Here is a 22,269-nt window from a genome sequence, read left to right as displayed (position 1 = left end):
TTGTTTTTTCACCATTGGTATGTAAATGGTCTGCAGTCTCACCAGGTTGGGATCTGAGCGGCCCAGCGGGGGGAAGGGGGAGGAGCTGTATGCTGTATGCTATGCTTTGATGTTTGCATACAGTAGGTCCAGGGTTTTACTGTCTCTGGTCTGGCAGGTCACGTACTGAGTGAACGAGAGTCCATCCTAGAACTAGAGTCCATCCTCTCCTCCTCCATCACCGTCTGGTACCCTGCAGCCACCGCTCGGGACAAAGCAGGCTGCAGCGCATCATCCGCTCTGCTGAGAAGGTGATCGGATGTAACCTGCCATCCCTCCAGGATCTGTACACCTCTAGGACTATAAGGCGTGCAGCCAAGATCTTGGCCGACCCCTCTCACCCTGGACACAAACTTTTTGAACCCCTCCCCTCAGGCAGGAGGCTGCGGTCCATCAGGACTAAAACCTCTCGCCATAAGAACAGCTTCTTCTTCTGCATCTCTGATAAACACTGCCTGTGCCACTGCAAATCAGCTCTGTTAGCTATATTAATTACCACTGAGTAGTAACTGTATATACCTTGTCTATTGTTTATTTTATTTTATAATCCTTACATCTCTTTACTTACTATTTTATTTGTACTTGCACCAGGAGCACCAGAGAAAATTCTTTGTAAGTGTAAAAACGTACGTGGCAATAAAACTGATTCTGATTCTGATTCTGATTATATTTAGATTATTAATTTTGATTAATACTATTATTACTTTAATTTAATTCGAATAAGAATTTTAGATATAACCTAAATATGTTATTTTATTGTCTAATAATTTTATAATTATATATAATTACAAATAAAATATAAGTATTATATTTATGACAACAACAATAATATAAATAATAATGCTTGGAATTGAATTCTAATCAAGCCACTGCCTGAATAGTTTTATTATTATCATTATTATTATTATTATTATTATTATTATTATTATTATTATTATTATTATTATTATTATTATAAAAACCATGCCGGTACCTGGATTAAGAAAATTGCACTATAAGCAATGATTGAGTATTGTAATATTTTTTGTAGTATTTAGAATGTACTTCATAGCAATATATGTTTATTTTTAAAACATTATAGCTTATTTTATAGCCTAATTTGTTTACATATTTGACTAATATTGAATTAAACGTTCATAATTATAATTTTGAAGACAGAAAACGTGAAATAATACAATAAATAAGAAATGTATGTCATAATTCCGAGGTTTCCTGAACTTCATGCAATTACCCAGCATGCACTGCGCCGCCGTCGCCATTTTTCTTGTTGTGATACAGTTCGCTGTCGTGCTCACTTCAGGAAAGATCTCAGTGTAACATCAGGATTTACCTCCTTTTGTCGGTGTTCATCGTATTTTTCGTATCTTTTTGTGAATCTAAAATAAATAAACGTCATGGCTCAGTACAAAGGAGCCGCTAGCGAGGCGGGAAGAGCGATGCAGCTCATGAAGAAACGAGAGAAAGAAAGAGAGCAGCTGGAGCAGCTGAAACAGAAGATAGCAGAGGTCTGTAACGGTTTAGTTCTATCTTGCACCATGTTAGTGTTAAAGGAGACGATTTAGTTCTTTAACAGGCTGTTTTTGTCTAAACATTCACCTGGTATTGAATGTAGCTGTGACGGTGATGGGATGGAGGTGCGTTCAAGGACAGCAGGTGTAGGACCTTTATTTAACTTTAGATAACATGGCAATAACATGGCAACCACTTCTTTACTACAAAGACAACTAACAGATACTGACAAAACGAGACCTATGTACAGTTTTAGACGAAATAAACATTTAAACAAAAAAACTTCTTAGTTAGAAAGTAATGTTTGGGGTAAATAAGCCTTTCGAACGTAAGTACCATTCAATGGAATAAGCCTAAAACAAACAGTAGTAGGACAGAACGTGGAATAAACCCTCAAAATAATAAATTGTTAATTTTAAAGTACTGTTTTCACGAAATACGCCTTTAAAACTACAAGTACTAGGACAGAAAGTAGTAATTTGGATGGAATAAACCCTTAAAACTATAACTTTGGTTAAACAGTACTATTTTGGTGGAATAATCTGTTTCAAACTATAGGAACTGAGACAAAGTAGTATTTTGGGTGGAATAAACAACTAAAACCACAACTTGTTGGTTAAAAAGTACTATTTGGGGTTAATATGCCTTTTAGACTATAAGTCCTCGCACAGAAAGTAGTATTTTGGGTGAAATGAACCTTTTAAACCATAGCTTATTGGTTTAAAAGTACAATTTGGATGGAATAAGCCCTTAAAACTGTAAGTACTTGGACAAAAAGTACTTTTATTGGGTTAAAAAAAGCCCTGAAAACTATAACTTGTTGGTTAGTAAGTACTATTTTGGTGGAATAATCTTTTCAAACTGTAAGAACCAAGACAAAGTTGTAGTTTGAGTGGAATTCACCCTTAAAACCATAACTGGTTTGATGGAAAATACTATTTAGGTGGAATATTTGTACAGAAAATAGTATTTTGGATGGACTAAACCCATAAATCCATAACTTGTTAATTAAAAAGGACTGTTTTGGTGGAATAATCCTTTTCAAACTGTAAAAACTAAGAAAAGTAGTATTTTGGTTGGAATAAACCTTTCAACCCATAACTTGTTAGTTAGAAACCTTTGTTTTTAGTATAACTTTGTTATTATTAATAACATTTCCGTGCTGTGACTGTTTTTTCTCAGGACAACATGGTGAAGTCCAACATCGATAAGAAGTTCTCAGCTCACTACGACGCCGTCGAGGCCGAGCTCAAGTCCAGCACCGTGGGTGAGTTTCTCTGCAGCCTGAGAGGAAATATCGCAGTGATTGATGAATAATTACATGTTTTTATTTTAATTTGTTCATGTGATAATCAGGTCTGGTGACGCTGAACGACATGAAGGCCAAGCAGGAGGCTCTGGTGAAGGAGAGGGAGAAACAGCTGGCCAAGAAGGAGCAGTCCAAGGAGCTCCAGCTGTGAGTTAAACCCACGATTACATGATGGATTTAGTTATTTATCTAGGAAACCTTAAGTCTGAGGTGTCCACAGATCAACTAACTGTTTGAATTAAAGTCACGGGTTGAAATGTTGAAATTATTTACAACATTGTGACATAGTTTTTTCTAACTTTCTAGAGTTTTTTTTTTTTTTTTAAAGATTTGTCGTTTTTATTCCTCGAGAGCAGTCCCTTTTGCATTTTAGTGTGACAAGTGAAAGCTCGTTATAATTAGTAAATCGCAAAGACTGAAATTGAGAACATGCTGTATGCAGAGTTTATTTTTCATTGTAAATATTTAACTTGATGCTTATTAGATGCTGCTCCTGTATGGAATCACAGAAGTGCCACAATATAATATAAATCTGTTAAAAAATCAGGAAATAAATGTGTAAATATAAAGACAAATAAATAAATCAGTAAATGCATCAATAAATATATAAATAAATAAATATAAAGGTAAATTTTGTCTTTGCTTTTCCCTTTTCCCTTTGTTGTTTCCTTTTACTTTTCCATTTTCTCATTCCTCTTTCTGTATACACATTTATTTCTTTATTTTTCAACAGATTTTTTTATTCATTCTTTATTTATTCATCTTTATGTGTACACATTTAATTCCTTATTTTTAACCGATTTATATTTTATTGTGGCACTCCTGATATTCCATACTCCTGAACCACGAAAGGCCGACCTGTTCTAGTGTCAGATATTATTTGCAGAAAGATCTTATTTTCTTCTGTTTTTTATTTACAGCGGTGGGGGAAAAAAGTTTTCAGACACCCTTAAAATTTCACACAATCTCAAATATTATCATGAAATATTTGTAGAAAAAAACTTTTTTGAGTTTCAAAAGGTGTGGCTGCATTAGACAGACAGAAACAAATACAAATGATATTTTATTTATTGTTTACAAGAAAAACAAAACTAAATTCTACCAAAATGACCCAATACTCAAATATTCTACTTTTTTAGGATTTGTTTAATAGTGTGATTTCACAAATATATGTTGTATCACCGCTGTATTATTGCTTTATTTAATTAGCTTAGCATTGTCCTACACCATTTAGAAATGGTCATGATTGTGTCTTCAAAACAATTTAGGTTTTTAACTTCTTCTTTTTAACGTCTGTAGAGCAGTCAATATTTTGATGGTTTCTTGTTGTAGTTCTTCATCATGTTTTCTATCACGCCTTTTAGGCTTTTCTTGTCATTTTATTCACGATGTGAGATTTGGAGTGCCGTTCCTGCTCGGTGCATTAGAATCAAAAAGACGTGTGATACTAAAAACATATAAAATTAAAGCTGCAAGCAGCACTGGCGTCCACGCATCCTTGCGGCCCAGCTGTCGCTGCGACAGAGAGTGTGTATCGGCCTGTGGATGTGATCAGGGCTGGACTCTGATCATACATGTAAAGTTTCAGGCAGATTGGAGCATGTTTAGGCTAGTTTGACAACACTTCCTGTTTGATGGCGAGACATTTAAAATGGCTGCATTCTGCTGATTTCCACACCCTCAAACTTTTGTGGAGCGTTTTGGTATCTTTTGAACACCTGGTGGACATCCTGGACAAATTTGAACTCTCTCGGAGTTGCGCTGTTTGAGTTTATAGCTTTTGAAAATGTCCAAAAATGGTGCAAAATTGTACAAAATATGAATCATAATTCAAAATGGCCGACTTCCTGTTGGGTTTTGGGTATTAGTGCAAGAGACTTTTTGGTGCATCCCGACAAGTTACATATGTGTACTGAATTTCATAGCTCTCGGTAAAACGAGGTCCGGGGCCTGAATTTTCAGAACATTCCAGGGGGCGCTATAGAGCCATTTTGGTACACATGTATGGCATGCCCCTAAAAAAGCAAATTTTGTCTCCGGTCCTGGCGTGTGCTCTGACCCTAATGAAGGTAGCTGTGCAGTAAAACGTAACATAGAACATAATAAACATACACTAAAGTAATACCAGCAGCTTACATGTTAAATAAAGTCACTTTCTGCAGAGTTTTTCCAACTAAAAAGGATTTTTTTAACACTCCAACCAGCAGTAACGTGCAAAAACCCAAATGGAATGATAGGAGATTAATAAATCTCTCTTTTCTGCCAAAAGTGAGGTGATTAAATGAGGTGATAGCAGGCAAACAGTCTGCTGTTGATGGATTAATGCTCTTCTTGGTGCAGAATCGATCATGAAGTCTTGATTTGTCGTTGAAAAGAAATTACATATCTTTGCCTTCAGGGATTACACCTCCATAGAGCTGCTGGGATTATGGAAAATAAAAACTAAAATGAAAGAAATGCCTTTAAGTGGTGCCCAACCCGACATTTCCCACCAAATATGTCAACACAAAGTGTCGACGGTCGGATCAGCGGTTTGTTTTTCTGGGCGCTGGTTCAGTTTTTGAGATCTGCTGCTGGAAATGTTTTTTTGAGTTTTTTTTTAATGGCTCATTATTTGTTTCTTCTGTTCGCAGGAAACTGGAGAAGCAGAAAGAGAAGAAGAGGAAGGAGGAGCAGAAGAGGAAGATAGCCAGTTTATCTTTTAACCCCGAAGACGAGGAGGAGGAGGAGGAGGAAAACGAGGAGGAAGAGCCGGACTGTAAGTATTCAGGATCATTTTAAGGTCTTTGCTGTTCCTTCTCCTTTAGATTTGTGTGTTTTGTTTGACTTCAGTCTGTCAGTCAGAGTTGCTCCAAGTCAGAAATGTATTACTAAATTGAAAATGTGAACATTTAAACAGGTTGTGCAGTAATTTTATGAGGAAATCCAGAGTCCTTGTGCAGGAATACATGTGTTTTTGCTTTAAAATGACTTCACAAATACACTTTATGAAGTATTTGTTTGATTAATTTCTTGCATCGATGCTTTTTCACTGTACATGATTAGTGTGTTGTTGCTCTATGTGAGTATTTTAGATCCCCAGCAGTTTATAGCGCTTAAAGGAAGAGTTAAACATCTTAAAGTGTTTATTTGCTGTCTTGACAGGTTTAATACCACTTATATCTGCATATACAGCTACAGGAAATGGTTGGCTTAGCATTAGCATAAAAGACTGGAAGCAGCGAGGAACGACCCAAAACTTTTAAAATAATTCTAGGTTGACCACTGTGACCAGCGGTTCTTGTTGGAACATTACTGTATTTTCTTTTAATGGTCATACCTGACGGCTGTTTTGCTGATTCTACGCTAGTTAGCAACAATCATTTAGCCGTATCTTCCTTCATTAAGAACCCAACGTTCTCTTTTTTGAGGTGTTGTTAGTGAAAATTTAGGTTGGATTATCTGTTGGCTTTACGTGTACAAAGTAATGGTGATGTAAACTATTGTTTTGGCCATTTAGTGGGAATTTTAAAAATGTTTTTAACCAGGATATGTTGCATGTTTAATAATTAAAAGGCTAAGTACTATGCATGATTAGAGCATTGCTGTTTCGTTTGAGTGTTTTACATCACCAAGATTTTATAGATCTTGAATGAAAACCTGCTTATTTACTGTCTTGACTGATAAAAATTTGTTAAATGTTAAGCTAGTCCGAAAGGACATAGTTAGCTTAACGTTAGCATAAAGATCGGTAGCAGGGAGAGACAGCTGGCCGTGCTTTAAAGTGTAGTTTGTTCTTCTGAATAGGAATGTTTGCTGTAGAAATAAACATTTTCACTACGTCGATTTGTTGTTTTGCATCAAAATTACAATTTTATGAAGCATTTCATCGGTTAATTTCTTGCTACAATGCTTTTTTCACTGTACATGATTAGTATATAGTTTCTCCTGGTGAGTATTTTAGATTCCAGGCAGTTTGCAGAGCTTAAAGGAACCTGTTTATTTGCAATCTTGACAAGTTTAATACCACTTTTACCTGCATGTACAGCTACAGGAGGTGGTTAGCTTGGCATTAGCATAAAAGACTGGTAGTAGGGGGAAACAGCTAGCCATGCTTTGCCTCTACGGTCGATGCGTAAGGTTTAGCATGAGCAGCATGCTAGTAGGTCTGTTTGGACAAAAGAAAGAAAAAGTAATAAAATCCACCTGAGGTCTTGTCACCACCATGTAGAGATGCCACAAAGTCGCTGTTCATAGTGGTAAAACTGTCCTGTTTTTGTTTTTCCCCTCTTTATTTGCACTTATTTAAGAAAGAAAGTATGATATGTCCCTTAACAATAAGATAAGATTAGAGAACCCTTATTGGGAAATTTACAGTGTTACACCAGCAAACATTTAAGGAATGAAGTATAAAAATACGAATAGACCAAACTGTACCTATGTGCGAATTCTGAAAAATAACATTATTGCCCAGATTTTTAAAATAAATGCAAAATACTGATAGGTTACTATTATTATTATTGCACAGATTGTGTGTATGTAGAAATACTGAGGAAATTCAGCTTTTTCATCATATGTGACTTTTTCTCATAGATGCTCCCGTTAAGAAGAAAAAACTTGGGAAAAATCCAGATGTGGACACAAGTTTCCTTCCTGATCGAGACAGAGAGGTGAGGTTGATGAGTACGATTCTTTACTGGACCAGGCAGCAGTCATTTATGTTTTACATATGTCCACAGGGTTTGTTTTAGCTGATCTCACACTGCAGATTCAGCTGTAAAAAGTCTCTACTTCGTCTGTAGAACAACACACAAACCAAACCAAATCTACATTTGTGCCATGTTTTTACTGCAGTTAATTCTAACAAACGTTTATCAATATTAAATCAATAATTTACCATCACAGATTATCCGGAAATACCTAATTTTGGCCACAGTAATAACCTATCCTTATACTGCATTTTACGAGGACAGTTGATCCAAATATAACAGAGTGAAATGGTGAGTGTGCTTTAGAATGAATGATAAAATATCTGTTAGTGGCAGCTTTAAATTAAGCACTACTTCGGGTAAGAAGTGACTCCTAAATACCTTGTTACCCAGGTGTTCCATAAACATTTAAGTTCTCAAAAAAGCCCTCTGTTGTTGGATTGCAGAGATTAACCTGATATAACCTCTTCCATGGAAGCTGTGTTGCTGTTCTTACAGGCTTTATGTTTATACAGCGATGAAGCTGTCTGTCAAAGCTTCTATTTTCAGATGTTAAGTATGTGTGGTTTGTTCTTCTGAATAGCAATGATGTCTGTCAAAATAAACCTTTGAATTGATTCTGTGTCACGTTCAGGAGGAGGAGAATCGTCTCAGAGAGGAGCTTCGGCAGGAGTGGGAGTTAAAGCAGGAGAAGATCAAGAGTGAGTTCCACGATTACAAACATTAAACTGTCTAAAAATAAGGACATTTCTAAGTGACAGCTAACTTTTGAACAGAAGTGTACATCGATTAAAGTTGCTCTAAAATGAGTTAAAGTTGCTCTAAAGTAAAGTTGCTCAATATTTAAGTTCCTCTATATTAGTTAAAGTTGCTCTATATTAATTACAGTTGCTCTAAATTAGCAAAAGTTGCTCTATATTAGCTAAAGTTGCTCTATATTAGCTAAAGTTGCTCTATATTAAAGTTGCTCTAAATTAGTTAAAGTTGCTCTATATTACACTTGCTGTATATGAACAAAAATTGCTTTATATTAAAATTACTGTATTTTAGCTAAAGTTTCTCTATATTAAAGTTGCTCTATATTCCATAAAATAGCTCTAAAATGAGTTAAAGTGTCTTTATATTAGCTGAAGTTGCTGTATACTAAAGTTGCTCTATATTAAAGTTGCTCTATATTAGCTGAAGTTGCTCTATATTAGCTAAGGTTGCTCTAAAATAAGTTGAAGTTGCCCTACATTAGCTAAAGTTGCTCTATATTAAAGTTGCTGTATATTAGCTTAAGTTTCTCTATGTTAAAGTTGCTCTATATTAGCTAAAGTTGCTCTATATTGAAGTTGCTCTATATTAGCTAAAGTTTCTCTCTGTTAAAGTTGCTCTATGTTAGCTAAAGTTGCTCTATATTGAAGTTGCTCTATATTAGCTAAAGTTTCTCTCTGTTAAAGTTGCTCTATGTTAGCTAAAGTTGCTCTATTTTATTGTTGCTCTATATTAAAGTTGCTCTATATTAGTTAAAGTTGCTCTAAATGAGTTAAAGTGGCTTTATATTAAAGTTGCTCCATATTAGTTAACGTTACTCTAAATGAGTTAAAGTTGCTTTATGTTAAAGTTGCTCTATATTAACTAAAGTTTCTCTATGTTAAGGTTCCTCTATATTAGCTCTATTTTAAAGTTGCTCTATATTAGCTAAAGTTGCTTTATTTTAAACTTGCTCTATATTAGCTAAAGTTGCTCTATATTAGCTAAAGTTTCTCTATGTTAAGGTTCCTCTATATTAGCTCTATTTTAAAGTTGCTCTATATTAGCTAAAGTTGCTCTATATTAGCTAAAGTTTCTCTATGTTAAGGTTCCTCTATATTAGCTCTATTTTAAAGTTGCTCTATATTAGCTAAAGTTGCTTTATTTTAAACTTGCTCTATATTAGCTAAAGTTGCTCTATTTTATTGTTGCTCTATATTAAAGTTGCTCTATATTAGTTAACGTTGCTCTAAATGAGTTAAAGTTGCTTTATATTAAAGTTGCTCTATATTACAGTTACTGTGTATTAGCTAAAGTTGTTCTATATTAGCTAAAATTGTTCTATGTTAAAGTTGCTCTACATTAAAGTTGCTCTTTTTTAGTTAAAGTTGCTCTGAGTTAAAGTTGCTTTATATTAAAGTTGCTCTATTTTAAAGTTGCTCTATATTAGCTAAAGTTTCTCTATGTTAAGGTTCCTCTATATTAGCTCTATTTTAAAGTTGCTCTATATTAGCTAAAGTAGCTTTATTTTAAACTTGCTCTATATTAGCTAAAGTTGCTCTATTTTATTGTTGCTCTATATTAAGTTGCTCTATATTAGTTAACGTTGCTCTAAATGAGTTAAAGTTGCTTTATATTAAAGTTGCTCTATATTACAGTTACTGTATATTAGCTAAAGTTGTTCTATATTAGCTAAAGTTGTTCTATGTTAAAGTTGCTCTACATTACAGTTGCTTTCTATTAAAGTTGCTCTTTTTTAGTTAAAGTTGCTCTGAGTTAAAGTTGCTTTATATTAAAGTTGCTCTATTTTAAAGTTGCTCTATTATTTAAGTTGCTGTATATTAGTTAAAGTTGCTCTAAATGAGTTAAAGTTGTTTTATATTAAAGTTGCTCTGTATTAAAGTTGTTCTATATTACAGTTACAATATTAGTTAGTTTCTCTATGTTGAAGTTGCTCTATATTAGCTAAAATTGCTCTATGTTAAAGTTGCTCTAAATGAGCTAAAGTTGCTCTATATTAAAGTTGCTTTATATTAAAGTTGCTCTGTATTAAAGTTGCTCCAAATGAGTTAAAGTTGCTCGGTATTAAAGTTGCTCTAAATGAGTTAAAGTTGACCTATACTACTGTTCTATAGCTATTGTATATTTAATGATATTTTCTGTGTCCAGACTTTAGGGACGTCCTGTCTTTAGATTTTTCCATTCTTCTCTTAGAATATTAAGGAGTCTGTTTGTCTTCAGGTGAGGAGATCGAGATCACGTTCAGTTACTGGGACGGATCTGGACATCGTAAAACTGTCAAGGTAAACCATGTGGAAAACCAGTAACAGGGTATTAACGGAGAAATCCACTTTTCTCCTCACATCTCCAGTCAACCTTGATCCTTGTTCGTTTCTCCTGCAGATGAAGAAGGGAAACACCATCCAGAACTTCCTGCAGAGAGCTCTGGAGGTCCTCAGGAAGGACTTCAGTGAGCTCAGGTGAGTTCAGACTGAAAATAACACACAGTAATGACACTTAATCTTGCTCTTTTTACGTCTTCTTTCCTACTTTCTGTTGTTTGAGAGCAAAGGAAGACGATATTTCCAAACAGATGCGTAGGGAACCAACAAAAGAATTGATGTCTTCCTGTTATTTGGGGGTTAAGACTGAAATCAACCCTTTATTAAAGCAAAACAAGGTGCATGTAAGTTATTTAAAGCAAATAGTCTCCAACTTTTACAGGCAATTTAAGTAATTTTCACTCCGAATGGAGGAAATATTATATTACAATATGTTTTATTTGGCTTTAAATAAGGTTAGCAGTGTTAGACATTGCCACCTGAAGGAAGCTGGATTATTTATTTAGCTTCACAACTTTCTTCAGCTTAGAAATTGAGAAGAATCCTGTTTGTAAAACTGTGTATGCGTCTAAAATGGCCGTAAATAAACGTTTTCGCAACCTCATAGGTTTTTATTTTTACATTTCTTAAGTTTTGAATGCATACAGAACACAAAAAATGGATTTTCACCACCTTGAACCTTCCTGTTGTCCTCATTTACGGGCACCAAAAAATATTGTTTCCTTGTCTGGAAAAAAATCCAAAAATTCAGCAAACTTCTGAAAATTTGAAAAATCTTTAGGAAGAAGATTCCAATAATTCCTTAAAAGTTTCCCATAAAGGTTTGTTTGTTTTTTTTTTTTAAAAATCCCCCAAATGTGGCAAGAGAATTCTTGTTAATAATTTTTAAAAATGAGTAAAAATCTTCCAAAAAAATCCTAAAAATATCTAAAGTGATTACATATGTATCAGTAAAACTTCTGATATTTTCTTTAAGAACATTCACAAAAAATCAACCAAAATCCAGTGAAATTCGCTGGATTTTGGTTGATTTTTATGTGAATGTTCTTAAAGAAACATTTTTAACATTTCTTTTTCCACCACAAAATGTTCAAAGATTTTCCAAAAATATTGAAAATGTGGACATCAGAAGTTTCACTGTGAAAATATTTTTTTTTCCACATTTTCAAACTTATAGGTCAGTTTTGACCCACAGGACAAGGACGAGGGTTAAGTTCCTTGCCTGCTGCTGTGTTTCCCTGATGCTGCCACTAGGGGTCGCCAATGTCCCAAATATTCAAATCTGACAAAGAAGCTTTAAAGTGGAATGGTTTCACTCAGCTTTACAATAAAGTCATTGTACTGTGTTGTATTGTCTCCACTGTGCAGGTCTGCTGGAGTAGAGCAGCTGATGTACATCAAAGAAGATCTGATTATCCCACATGTAAGTGCACAAACAAAACACAGCCAAACTGTGTATAAATGAATAATATGTGCATAAATAAACTGTTTTCACTTTGTTTTGATTTGTTTCACTTCATTGCAACACATCAGATGTGGGTCAAAAACAGAAGCTCAAACTCTGTTCAACTTGTGTTTTTATCACTTGTGAGGTTCTTTATCTTTGTCTCTTTCAGCACCACAGTTTTTATGACTTCATCGTAACCAAAGCCAGAGGAAAATCTGGTTAGTGAGCATCAGCACCTTACCAGCAGCGAAGTACAGCGTCTGTTTTATGGTTTCAACCCTAAACACTGGTTCTACACAACACACTCTTAGAGACCTGGTGCAATCCAGTACAAGAAAAGCACTCAGAGAGCACAGTCCTCCTCCAAGGCTGCTCATTCCCCCATATGTTATTGTTAGAAATGCAGCATTTGTTTAGTAGTTATTGATCAGAAATCACGGCAACATAGAATATGTTTCCATTCTCTGGTTGTACTCCACCTTGGATTGTGCTACATTCACGAAGTTTTTGCCCTTCATTAGGACTCCCAACCACAAGTCAGACTCTTCTGGTGCTTCAAAGAAAAGGAATGCCGTCTCTATAGAAGTGAAATTAAACAGAATAAAATACTTGTAAAAGGGCAAAACACAGAACATCAGTCAAGTTATAAAAATTGGTCAACATATTGTAGCAACTTTCTGTGATGAATGAGCGAGACTTTATCTGGTTCACTGGTGGTTTGTTGAACCTTCACACAGGCTACTGTGGGCCGTAGCCAGCGCCTAAATTTCGAGAAAAACCCCATAACTTAGCTCCAGAATTAGCCACCTATCCCAGCTCTCTCTACTGCTGACTCTCAGCCAATCAGAGGTGAGCTAACTAAACATGGCACTTTCACTGGCATTAGGTAAATCTGGAACTGAACGAAAACATTGAGACCTCAACATCAACAACAATATCAGTCCGTTACAATATTCTGTTGTCTTCTAGTAAAATGATTCGTATACGCATGAAAGTTGTTGGTATTTATGACTTTTCCAAAGAACTGATCGATATCTAGATGCACATAACGGCTTTGTTTATATTTTCACTGGAGTTCCGACTCATGGTGAAAGTCAACTTACATCGATCCGTAGCAGCAGAACTCTGCTGTAAGTCGAGGACCTCCTGTATTGGTTTCTACACTCACAAAAATCCAATATAAACAGCTTCAAAAGTCAACTCTGACAAAGTTTAATTTGATGTCGTCAGCTCAAAAACTCCAGCATTTTCAGTTTCTGTTGACACCCTCAGAGTAGCGATGATTCTGTTGCACCAAGACGAAAGTTTTAAATTGAATGTTGTTGAATGTACCTTTCTATACTTTTTGTGTTCTTGTTTTGTGCATAGTGAGTTAATCCACAGGTTTTAATCAGGCTTAGAACAGGCTAGGTGGTCCACATCTGGAATGGAGATGTGGTTGAAAACACTTACAGGGTTTATGAATCAGACTAATTCCTGGATAGATTTACTGTGGTGCAGACGAGGACGAAACAGAGTTGCCAGTAAAATCCCAATGAGTGGGACTGAGAGGGATGAGCTCCTAACAGTTTCATGTTTGACAGTTTGGTCAGTATTTGTGCAATACTTCTGTCACTGAAGGAAATGCTCTTTTAAGATGCATTTTACCTTCCATTTTTTGCACAAAGTTACTTTTGTAATGCTGATGTTGAATTTTTCCCAGTGGTCTTATGCTTCTCCACCTTAACTGATGTTAAACAGAACATTAGAAACACTTTCTGGACAATGCAGTGACGTATTTAGTGGTTTTGCAAAGACATGTGAACACTCCAACTATGAGCTGCAACATGATTCTTGCCTTTTAGTTGTGGTTAAATTTAAGACAGTTAAGTTCAGCAGATTAACTCACAAAATGAGTTATGGAAAATGTATCACTTAATTGCTTTGAAACTGACAAAAATCTTCAAAACACCAAGAGTTCAGTTTCATTTCCTGCCCCCTCAATCTGTTGTGTGTTATTTCGTTATTCTGACATTGTTTTCTTGTAATTATGTGATTCAGTTCTTATGGTTCAGTTGAATCTTTTTCCCCTCAGGGCCTCTGTTCAGCTTCGACGTCCACGATGACATCCGACTGGTGAACGACGCCACAGTGGAGAAAGATGAGGTTAGGCGTTGGGTTTTAATGTGCCACAACAAACTAAAACAGTAAAAAAAAAAAACACTCAACAGATGGTCTCCAAATTGAATTCTAGAGTTATTTGGTGTTGAAACGTCCTAAAAAGGTGTCAACAGATGCTAACATCTGGGCTGTCATCTCATTTAAGAGACTTTCTGCTCGAGTCTTAATGTTAATCCGGTCTAAATGTTACTCTTAGCTACTTAGATAGTTCCACTAAAATAAACACCGACATGCTTTCAGTTTATTAAACCAGCCGCCCACATAAGATCGTACTTCCTGCAAGCTAATTATCTCGGCGGTCACATTAGCATACCACATAGCGATCGGCTAAACGGTGTCAGCTACACCGTGTACTAATCCTTTCACCGCCCGCTGAAATGCTACTCGCCCTGCCGACTTGTTTGGCTGCTGTTTGTGCCAACAGTCGACGATGGAAGCGCAGGAATGCCAGGATGATGCATCAGCGTTGTAACCCTCCTCTTCACCTTAACCACCTCTTTCCTGTTGACTGTTTGTGCCCAAAAATAGATTCTACCTCAGTAGCTTCAGCATTTTCCTCATGTCTTTACACTTTTTTCTGTACAAGAGGGAATATCTCAGCTTGCAATTTGTTTGAATTTTCAAATATTTTATTTTTTGCCCTTTTTTGATAGCGGCAGTGAAGGTAGACAGGAAACGGGGGAGAAGAAGATTGGGGGGAAGACATGCAGCAAAGGGCCGTGGGAAGGAATCGAATCCGGGCTGCTGCGTCGGAGACCAGCCCCTGTACATGGGTCGCCCGCTTAACCCGTTCAGCTATACGGGCGCCCAGCAATTTGTTTGAATTTTAACAATTAAATGTCTTTAAAAGGCTTAAAATTCATGAGACTTTAGCCCGAATTTAATAGTACATGAACCTCCATTAACTTTAAAGTGAAAAATACCCGTAGAAGTTTGTAGGTATAATGATAGTAAAGATTTCAAGCATAAAAACAGCTGAATATCTTCAGCTTTGATAATTAGACCGCATATTCTGCCTCTTTCTTTGAGGTTCTTGGTCAAACAATGCTGTATTTTCTTTTTAAGATCATAATAGAAGGCTGTTTTGCGGATTCTAAGCCCCTTTTCAACAACCTATTAGCCTTCTTCATTAAACACCCAATGTTCTCTTCTTTTAGGTGTTGTTGGCGAAAATTTAGTTTGGACTATCTGTTGGTGTACAAAGTAACAATGTTGCTACTTAGATGCTTCCACACGATTAGCGTATTGTTGCTCCATGTGAGGATACCTAAAACACACAATTTCAATGTGATTGCAAGCTTTAATAAAACTGATTACAATAAAATAAATCTGGTTAAGATATCTTATCAACTGCCTTTGTAATAAATTCTTAAAATTGTAAAGAGACTTTATGGACACCCTGTATACAGAATTGAAGATTCCACAGTCAGGTCAGATCTAAAGAAAACCAGCCAAATCTGAATTGTATTGTCTGATTCAGGCGCTAAACATTAAAATATGAATTTCTGAAATGTACATCCTTGTCAGATTTATTGCAGTTGTGCTGTTGTGCCTCCAGTCTCACGCAGGTAAAGTCGTGCTGAGGAGCTGGTACGAGAAGAACAAGCACATCTTCCCGGCTAGTCGCTGGGAGCCATACGATCCTGAGAAGAAATGGGACAAATATACGGTGAGACTCTCTAAATTCCAGCAGTCCTCATAGGAGGACTGCTTTACGGGCGGTTCAATCCAGTCTGGGCTTTGAACTCAAAAACACCAAGTGTGTGTCTTTCATAGCTAACTCATCACCAGCGTTCCAGAGATTGACAATATTCATACTTAGCAGCACATTACCAAAGACTAAAATCACCACTTATCTCTGATCAGTCCCTCTGGGTGACTTCTTACCTCAGTTTAACCTCCTCAACATGCTTCTTGGTGCTGTGAAACTTCAAGCTTTGAAGGTTTTAATGCTGGTCAGCACTCAAGCTCAGGTGGAGACGAGAGTCAATCTGAGCTGCAGAATGAACTTAACCCGTTGCGCTTCAGTGTCCTGCCTGTGGTACACTTTAACACTTTGAAGTTTCAGACATTTAGCAAATTGCTTATGCAGATCTCAAACGCGATTATACAAACACTATACGCCGATGGAAAGCTTAGATTCTCATGAATCCGCCGGTATAAACCACTTTCAGATGTGATTACCACAGCGGGTGAGAAAAACACATTTGCCCGACAAACAACGAATATCCATCCATCCGTTCTCTGTACACGGCTTCAACGTACACAGCGCGACTCACATTTCCGGGTTCATTTTTACACACAGATGAAAATATTCCACAAAAAACGGCCATAATCCAACCTTGGACATCCAGACAACACAAGCCAGTAACATATTTTGTCCAAAACGTGTCCTGAAGTCGGTATATGATCCACGAATCGGTCGTTTTCAAGGAAATGTACCTCGCGATGCGCGTCCAATATTCTCTGTATTTCTCGTCATATTTTTATTTACAAATAGAATATTAGCGATTTTTTGTACTGAAAATGGCTGGAATTGACTGCAGCTTAAAGGGTTAAAAGTAAAGAAAATTACTAAAATAACGAGTCAAAACATGTTAAAAGTCACTCAGAAAATAGCCCCAAGTGACAGAAGAATGCTAAAAATTGTCGAAAATGTGTTTAAAACTACAAAAAAAAAAGCCAAAATGACTCAAAAATACACTACTGTTCAAAAGTTTGGGGTCACTCAGACAATTTCATGTCTTCCACAAAAGCTCATACTTTTATTCACGTGCTAACATAACTGCACATGAATAAAAGCATTAGAACACAGGAGTGATGGTTACTGGAAATGTTCCTCTGTACCCCTATGGAGATATTCCATTAAAAACCAGCTGTTTCCAGCCAGAATAGTCATTTAGCATGTTAACAATGTCTACACTGGATTTATGATTCATTTAATGTTATTTTCACTGAAAAACAAAGTTGCTTTTCTTTCAAAAATAAGGACATTTCTAAGTGACCCCAAACTGTTGAACAGTAGTGTATGTGGACCTTCTTAATCAAGCAGCAAGTCTAGTTTTAAAATATTTTAACCTCCTGGAAAATGTGTCTTTTTGCACAGCACCACTAATGTGTTCATTTTTAAGCCGTTGTATTTTTTGAGCCATTTTTCTGTGTATTTATTTTATTACGATCATCTCCTAGCAGGTCATGCAGGTAAACATTTCTAACCATCACAGTTTGAGTTTCCCTCCCAGTTAGCACTCAACATGCCTGTCATTGCAGCTCAACTTTGAAGCTTTAAAGCTGTTTTAATCGCTTTATTTCAGTAAAATCAATAAATAGGTCCGTGTTGCTTGTTTCAGCTTGATTAACGTCTCCTTTCAGTGACGATCCATGAGCAACAATCAACGCCCCTTAAAGTCTTCTTATTGCATAACTCGGCACTGTTGGTGGGAAAGAGAACAAGAATTTCAGGGAGCAGAGATCCAAATAATGTCATCAGAAAGACAAATGGAGCAGAGGACCCAAAGCAATTAGAAAGTTCTGTTAATACGCCAGAAATAAAGAGGAAACAGAGCTTCTTAAACCGAGCCAAAGTCCATGAAGACAGAGATATCGGTGGAATATTAAAACTTGTACGAGTCCAAGTGAGAGAGTTTTTCACGTTGTTGACCAAAGTCTGCTTGTAAAATCTAAAATAAACTGTCAATAAATTGGCAACGATTTCACCACATGCAAAATATGAATCTTGAAGTTTCGGGATATAATTTATTGATGTAATGTGCTTTCAAAGTCTCCTGATTCCATGTTTTTGCCCCATGGAGAGTCAGACTAGAACAATGGGTCTTATACCTCCAAGAAAATTGGAAGTCAAAGCGAATTCAGAGCAGAGCACAATCTGTTGGCACGAGTGGCGTCTGCGTTAGAGTCTCTGTTTTCTTCCCATCAGGATGATTTGTGGTAAAAGCCGGCCTGTAGTTTTCAAAGGTTGATAGTGGAAAGAGTTCCAAAGCTTTGTTGTGTTGGATCGTAACTCTGAGAGCAGATTTTCCACAGTTTTTTTTCATTTTGAAAAATAAACACTAATGAGTCTTTTTACGCATGTTTACCCAGAATATGTGTGAAGTCAAATAAAATTCAACACAACAGCTCTGCAGTAAATTCCACTTTTACTCAGAAGTTGTTTTTAGTGTTTGTTGACGTTGTATAAAAGGTGTTAATTCTGCTTTTTGAAAGATGTCCACATTATGAACATAGTTGAGGGGATAAAATAGCAGGAAGTCGTAAATGTAACGCGACCCACCATCTACTTTGACCCCAATAATCAGCATGAAGTAGAATCATCAAGTTTTATGACAGAAACTGAACATCCAGACACTTCATAAAAGTGGATCCCATGGCAGAGCTGTTGGATGGGACTGCATTAGATTTGAAGGGTTTTCCCTGAGCGAGTGGAAGTGAAAACTTTAACGATCACCTTGGCGTGCGAGATGCTGCCAGTAGTAGTAGTTGGAGAGCGTGTTTCCTTTCAGGGTGGAGCTGCCAACTTAGTCCTGCACAGGCACGCCGGGAAATGCCGAAAGTCCGTCCAGATGTCTGCAGCTAAAAGTTAACAGAAGAGCTGCTCTGATTTATGATCGAACATCAGATTGGAACTTCTCTTTGGAGAAGTGCGGTTTGGAAAAGGCATGGGTGGCGTTGATATTTCAAGATGAGATAACTGCGAGTTTAGGAAATGAGATCATCTTTTTAAGTGTCTTCTACAAAGACTGCCACAATAAAATGGGAATAAATTTTTAAAAAATGCCACACATTTCATTAGTTCGTTTCCGTCACTGCATGACAACTTAAAATGAGTTCCTGACAAGTGAACTGAGTCCAAATGTGGATTTCACATGGTTGTTTTTGTCTATAAATCAGCCAGTTGGGCAACATTTGGGCCAAATTAGAGTGAAGGATGGGATGCATCTGGAACACAAAGGTCTAATATGGATTATTCACATCAAGGGGACATAGCAGGCACATTTTAAGATCTGTTTAGTTCTTCAGGTGTCTTACTAGCACGTCTTATGGTTCAAAAACCTTCTGATTTCTCTTAAATGCCCCCTTTAGTGAAAATCAAGTTGTTTATTTACCTTGTTAACATGACCATATGGTGTTTTTTTAACTAGCTAGCATTGTAGATGAAGCTCTGTCACAAGAAACACCCAGAGAAAATCAAGATCTTTGGTTTATTATAGAAAGATCTGAAGGAGCCACATTCCTCAAACTGTATTAAAGTTTAATAATAGTTCTGCTTTCACACTAATGAACGCAAATAATGAGCAATTAAATGAATAAAACAAAGCCACACACATGCAGATGGCATTTTCTACCACTTTATGAGTGAAACAAGCAGTGAAAGGCATCGCTGATGATTTCCACCTTAAAACTGCAGTGTACTAATAGCAATGTCAAAAACACATTCAGGCTTTGAGGTTTCAAATAGACCAAACCAAGGGAACCAATCCTGAGTGGTTTTACAGTGTCTGAGTGGAGTCGAAGGTGAAGGGATGGACAGAGGTATATGTAGAGACTTTATAGATAGCATAGTCATAGAAATTCTAATTCTTTTACAGTGATTGAACTGAGTTAAAGGTGAGCTGGTGTGTTTTAGCTGCAGTTAAGGGATGGTTGGAGGTATACATGGAGACTTTATAGATATTATAGTCGTAGAGTTCTGATAAGAAAAGAACATCAGATGCTCCTTTAATTAGATTATTTAGGGCATTTAGATTCCAGTACTAGAAAAGACCTGTCACAGTGTCGAAAACACACATTCAGGCTTTGAGGTTTCAAATGTACTAAACCAAAGGAACCAATCCTGAGAGGTTCTACAGTGTTTGAGTGGAGTTTAAGGTTAAGGGATGAATGGAGGTATACGTGGAGACTTTATAGACAGCATAGTAGTAGAGATTAAAATGCTTTTACGGGTTTTACCATGTTTGAGCTGAGTTGAAGGTCAGCTGGTCTTTTTACGCTGTAGTTAAGGGATGGATGGAGCTACATGTGGAGACTTTATAGATGGTATCATCGTAGAATTCCATCAGAGCCATTTCAGTTTTGAGTCCTGATGAGGAAGCACAATTAGATGCTTCTTAATCAAATAAATTAAGACCTTAAGTCGATTCCACTTGTAGAAATGTGAAGAAGAGGAACAGCTCATACTAAAACCTCAGGAAAGAAAACACAAGAAATTTTGTGGAAAAGGAGGCTCATTTTAACTTTTTTGGATCCTCCAACAAAGACAGTAACATCCGGCAGGTCAGTCGTAGTTCAGACGACGCTGCTCCTGGGATCAGATCACTGTTGGTAGTCCCTTATTGTCTAGGAAATTCCAGCATATCCAGCCAGGTTTTTAGAACAAAAGCAACTCTGTTTGCTTTTTATGTAATTTTTTTAAAGCCAAGACATCCAAAAACTTTTTTTTCTCCACAGCTTTCACTAATCACACTGCCTTCCTTACCTGTTTTCTTACATTTTGTTTTCAGCGACTTCTGCTACTCACACAATGCAGTGCCAGCCGTCTCTGGTTAAACTGAATGTTCACACATGGAGGTTCCTTCTGGATTCTTGCCTGTGTTTATTTATTTTATGTATTTTATTGATCCTGCAAGGGGAAATTCTGTTTTCGCATGTCCCAGCTTGTTAGGGATCAAAGGGGTTCGAGGTCCCCACTGTGGCAGCTTGGTGCTACTGGGGCTTTGACCTCTGACTTTTTAATCAATAGCCCAGTTACATCAGGGACTTCACCTAAAGTCTGCCAAAACCAGACTGAAGGCCCCCCAAAAGCCATCCTATCTGCTTCAAACCCAACACTGACCTTCCTTGGGTCGCCCACCACGTTTGAAGTGGATCATGGATGCAGTTGTTGATATCCAAAGACCAGACAGACGCATTCCTTGAATTATAGCTGGATTTAGCTGGGGCATTTAATTCTGTTGAGTAACGTCATATTTTCTTTGTTTTCCAGATCCGGTGAAACCTCCGTCTTCGTCAGTCCGTGGAACCCCCGACGTCTTTATGTTCCACCTCATCTTTCGTTATCGTCGTTTTTTTCAAGATGTGAGAAACTACCGGATGATGACTTTACTTTGTGTCTGAACGACTGTTTTCCCTCCTGTTGTAGTCCATGTGTAAATAGCCCATAAATCACAAACATGTTGGAGCATCTGTGCTGAATAAAAGGAGCCTGAATGTGACTCACTGACGGAAACTTTTGATCAGTTCGGTTCACATAAGGAGCAGATCGAGTGCATCCTCCCCGCTGGTCGCTGTCAGCCAAACCACTCTGAGGCAAATACACAACCAGAGTCCAAATCCTGATCAGGTCTTTCAACTGAAACGCTTACTTACACACTAAACAGATCACTGTTTTTGCAGAGACTACTTAATTGCCGAACATCAGTCACTCTGATGTTAACCTCCTCGACGTGCTTCTTTGTGTTGGGAAACTTCCAGCTTTGAAGTTTTTCAGTTTGTCAGGACTGAATTTGAGCTTGGGTGGAGACAACAATCAATCTGAGCTGGGAAAAAATCCAGCTGCAGCATCGCATATTTCTGTCATTAGAGTAGTCTCCTGCTGAGTTCTGGAGGTAAACATTTCTAACGGGGCCAATCTGTCGCAGCGTGCGATCAAAAACCTAATTAGTCGCTGCTTCAGGCACTTTAACCCAACACTCCATTGGTTGTTGTTGTAAATACTGTTAGGATAAGCAGCTGTAATCAATATTTCTCCATAAACAATGCATCAAAGCTGTGCAAAGGGTCACTTACTGTGTGGTTTCACGGCCCACAACTTCACCACTTTGCTGTTCTGGTTTATTTCCACAGACTTTAAAAAAAAAAAAAAAAAAGTTCTTTTTACGGTGAAACTCCCAACAGCTGTGGTTGATAGAATGGAGGACCAAAGCATTTTCTTTATTTACGGTGAAGAAATGTATCGATTCTGTTGATTTTTACAATTAAAAAATGTGCTTCGTTCCATATTTTACCGGAAAACATAGTTTGAAC

General features: G+C 36.9%; 1 protein-coding gene across 1 annotated transcript; it reads left to right on the top strand.

Annotated features, from left to right (window-relative positions):
• Positions 1–1,281: 1,281 nt before the first annotated feature.
• fam50a (family with sequence similarity 50 member A) lies at positions 1,282–21,458 on the top strand. Its single transcript, XM_022209466.2, has 13 exons — positions 1,282–1,544; positions 2,731–2,815; positions 2,905–3,004; positions 5,491–5,615; positions 7,430–7,506; positions 8,180–8,246; positions 10,522–10,583; positions 10,684–10,760; positions 11,991–12,045; positions 12,239–12,287; positions 14,144–14,214; positions 15,788–15,898; positions 21,230–21,458. The coding sequence occupies exons 1-13, from the start codon at positions 1,434–1,436 to the stop codon at positions 21,236–21,238; spliced, it is 999 nt and encodes a 332-aa protein (XP_022065158.1). The 5' UTR covers positions 1,282–1,433; the 3' UTR covers positions 21,239–21,458.
• The last annotated feature ends 811 nt before the right edge of the window (positions 21,459–22,269 follow it).

Source organism: Acanthochromis polyacanthus, chromosome 6 (assembly GCF_021347895.1).
Source record: "Acanthochromis polyacanthus isolate Apoly-LR-REF ecotype Palm Island chromosome 6, KAUST_Apoly_ChrSc, whole genome shotgun sequence".
NCBI classification, from domain to species: Eukaryota; Metazoa; Chordata; class Actinopteri; family Pomacentridae; genus Acanthochromis; species Acanthochromis polyacanthus.
This window is presented reverse-complemented; position numbering and strand designations above follow the sequence as displayed.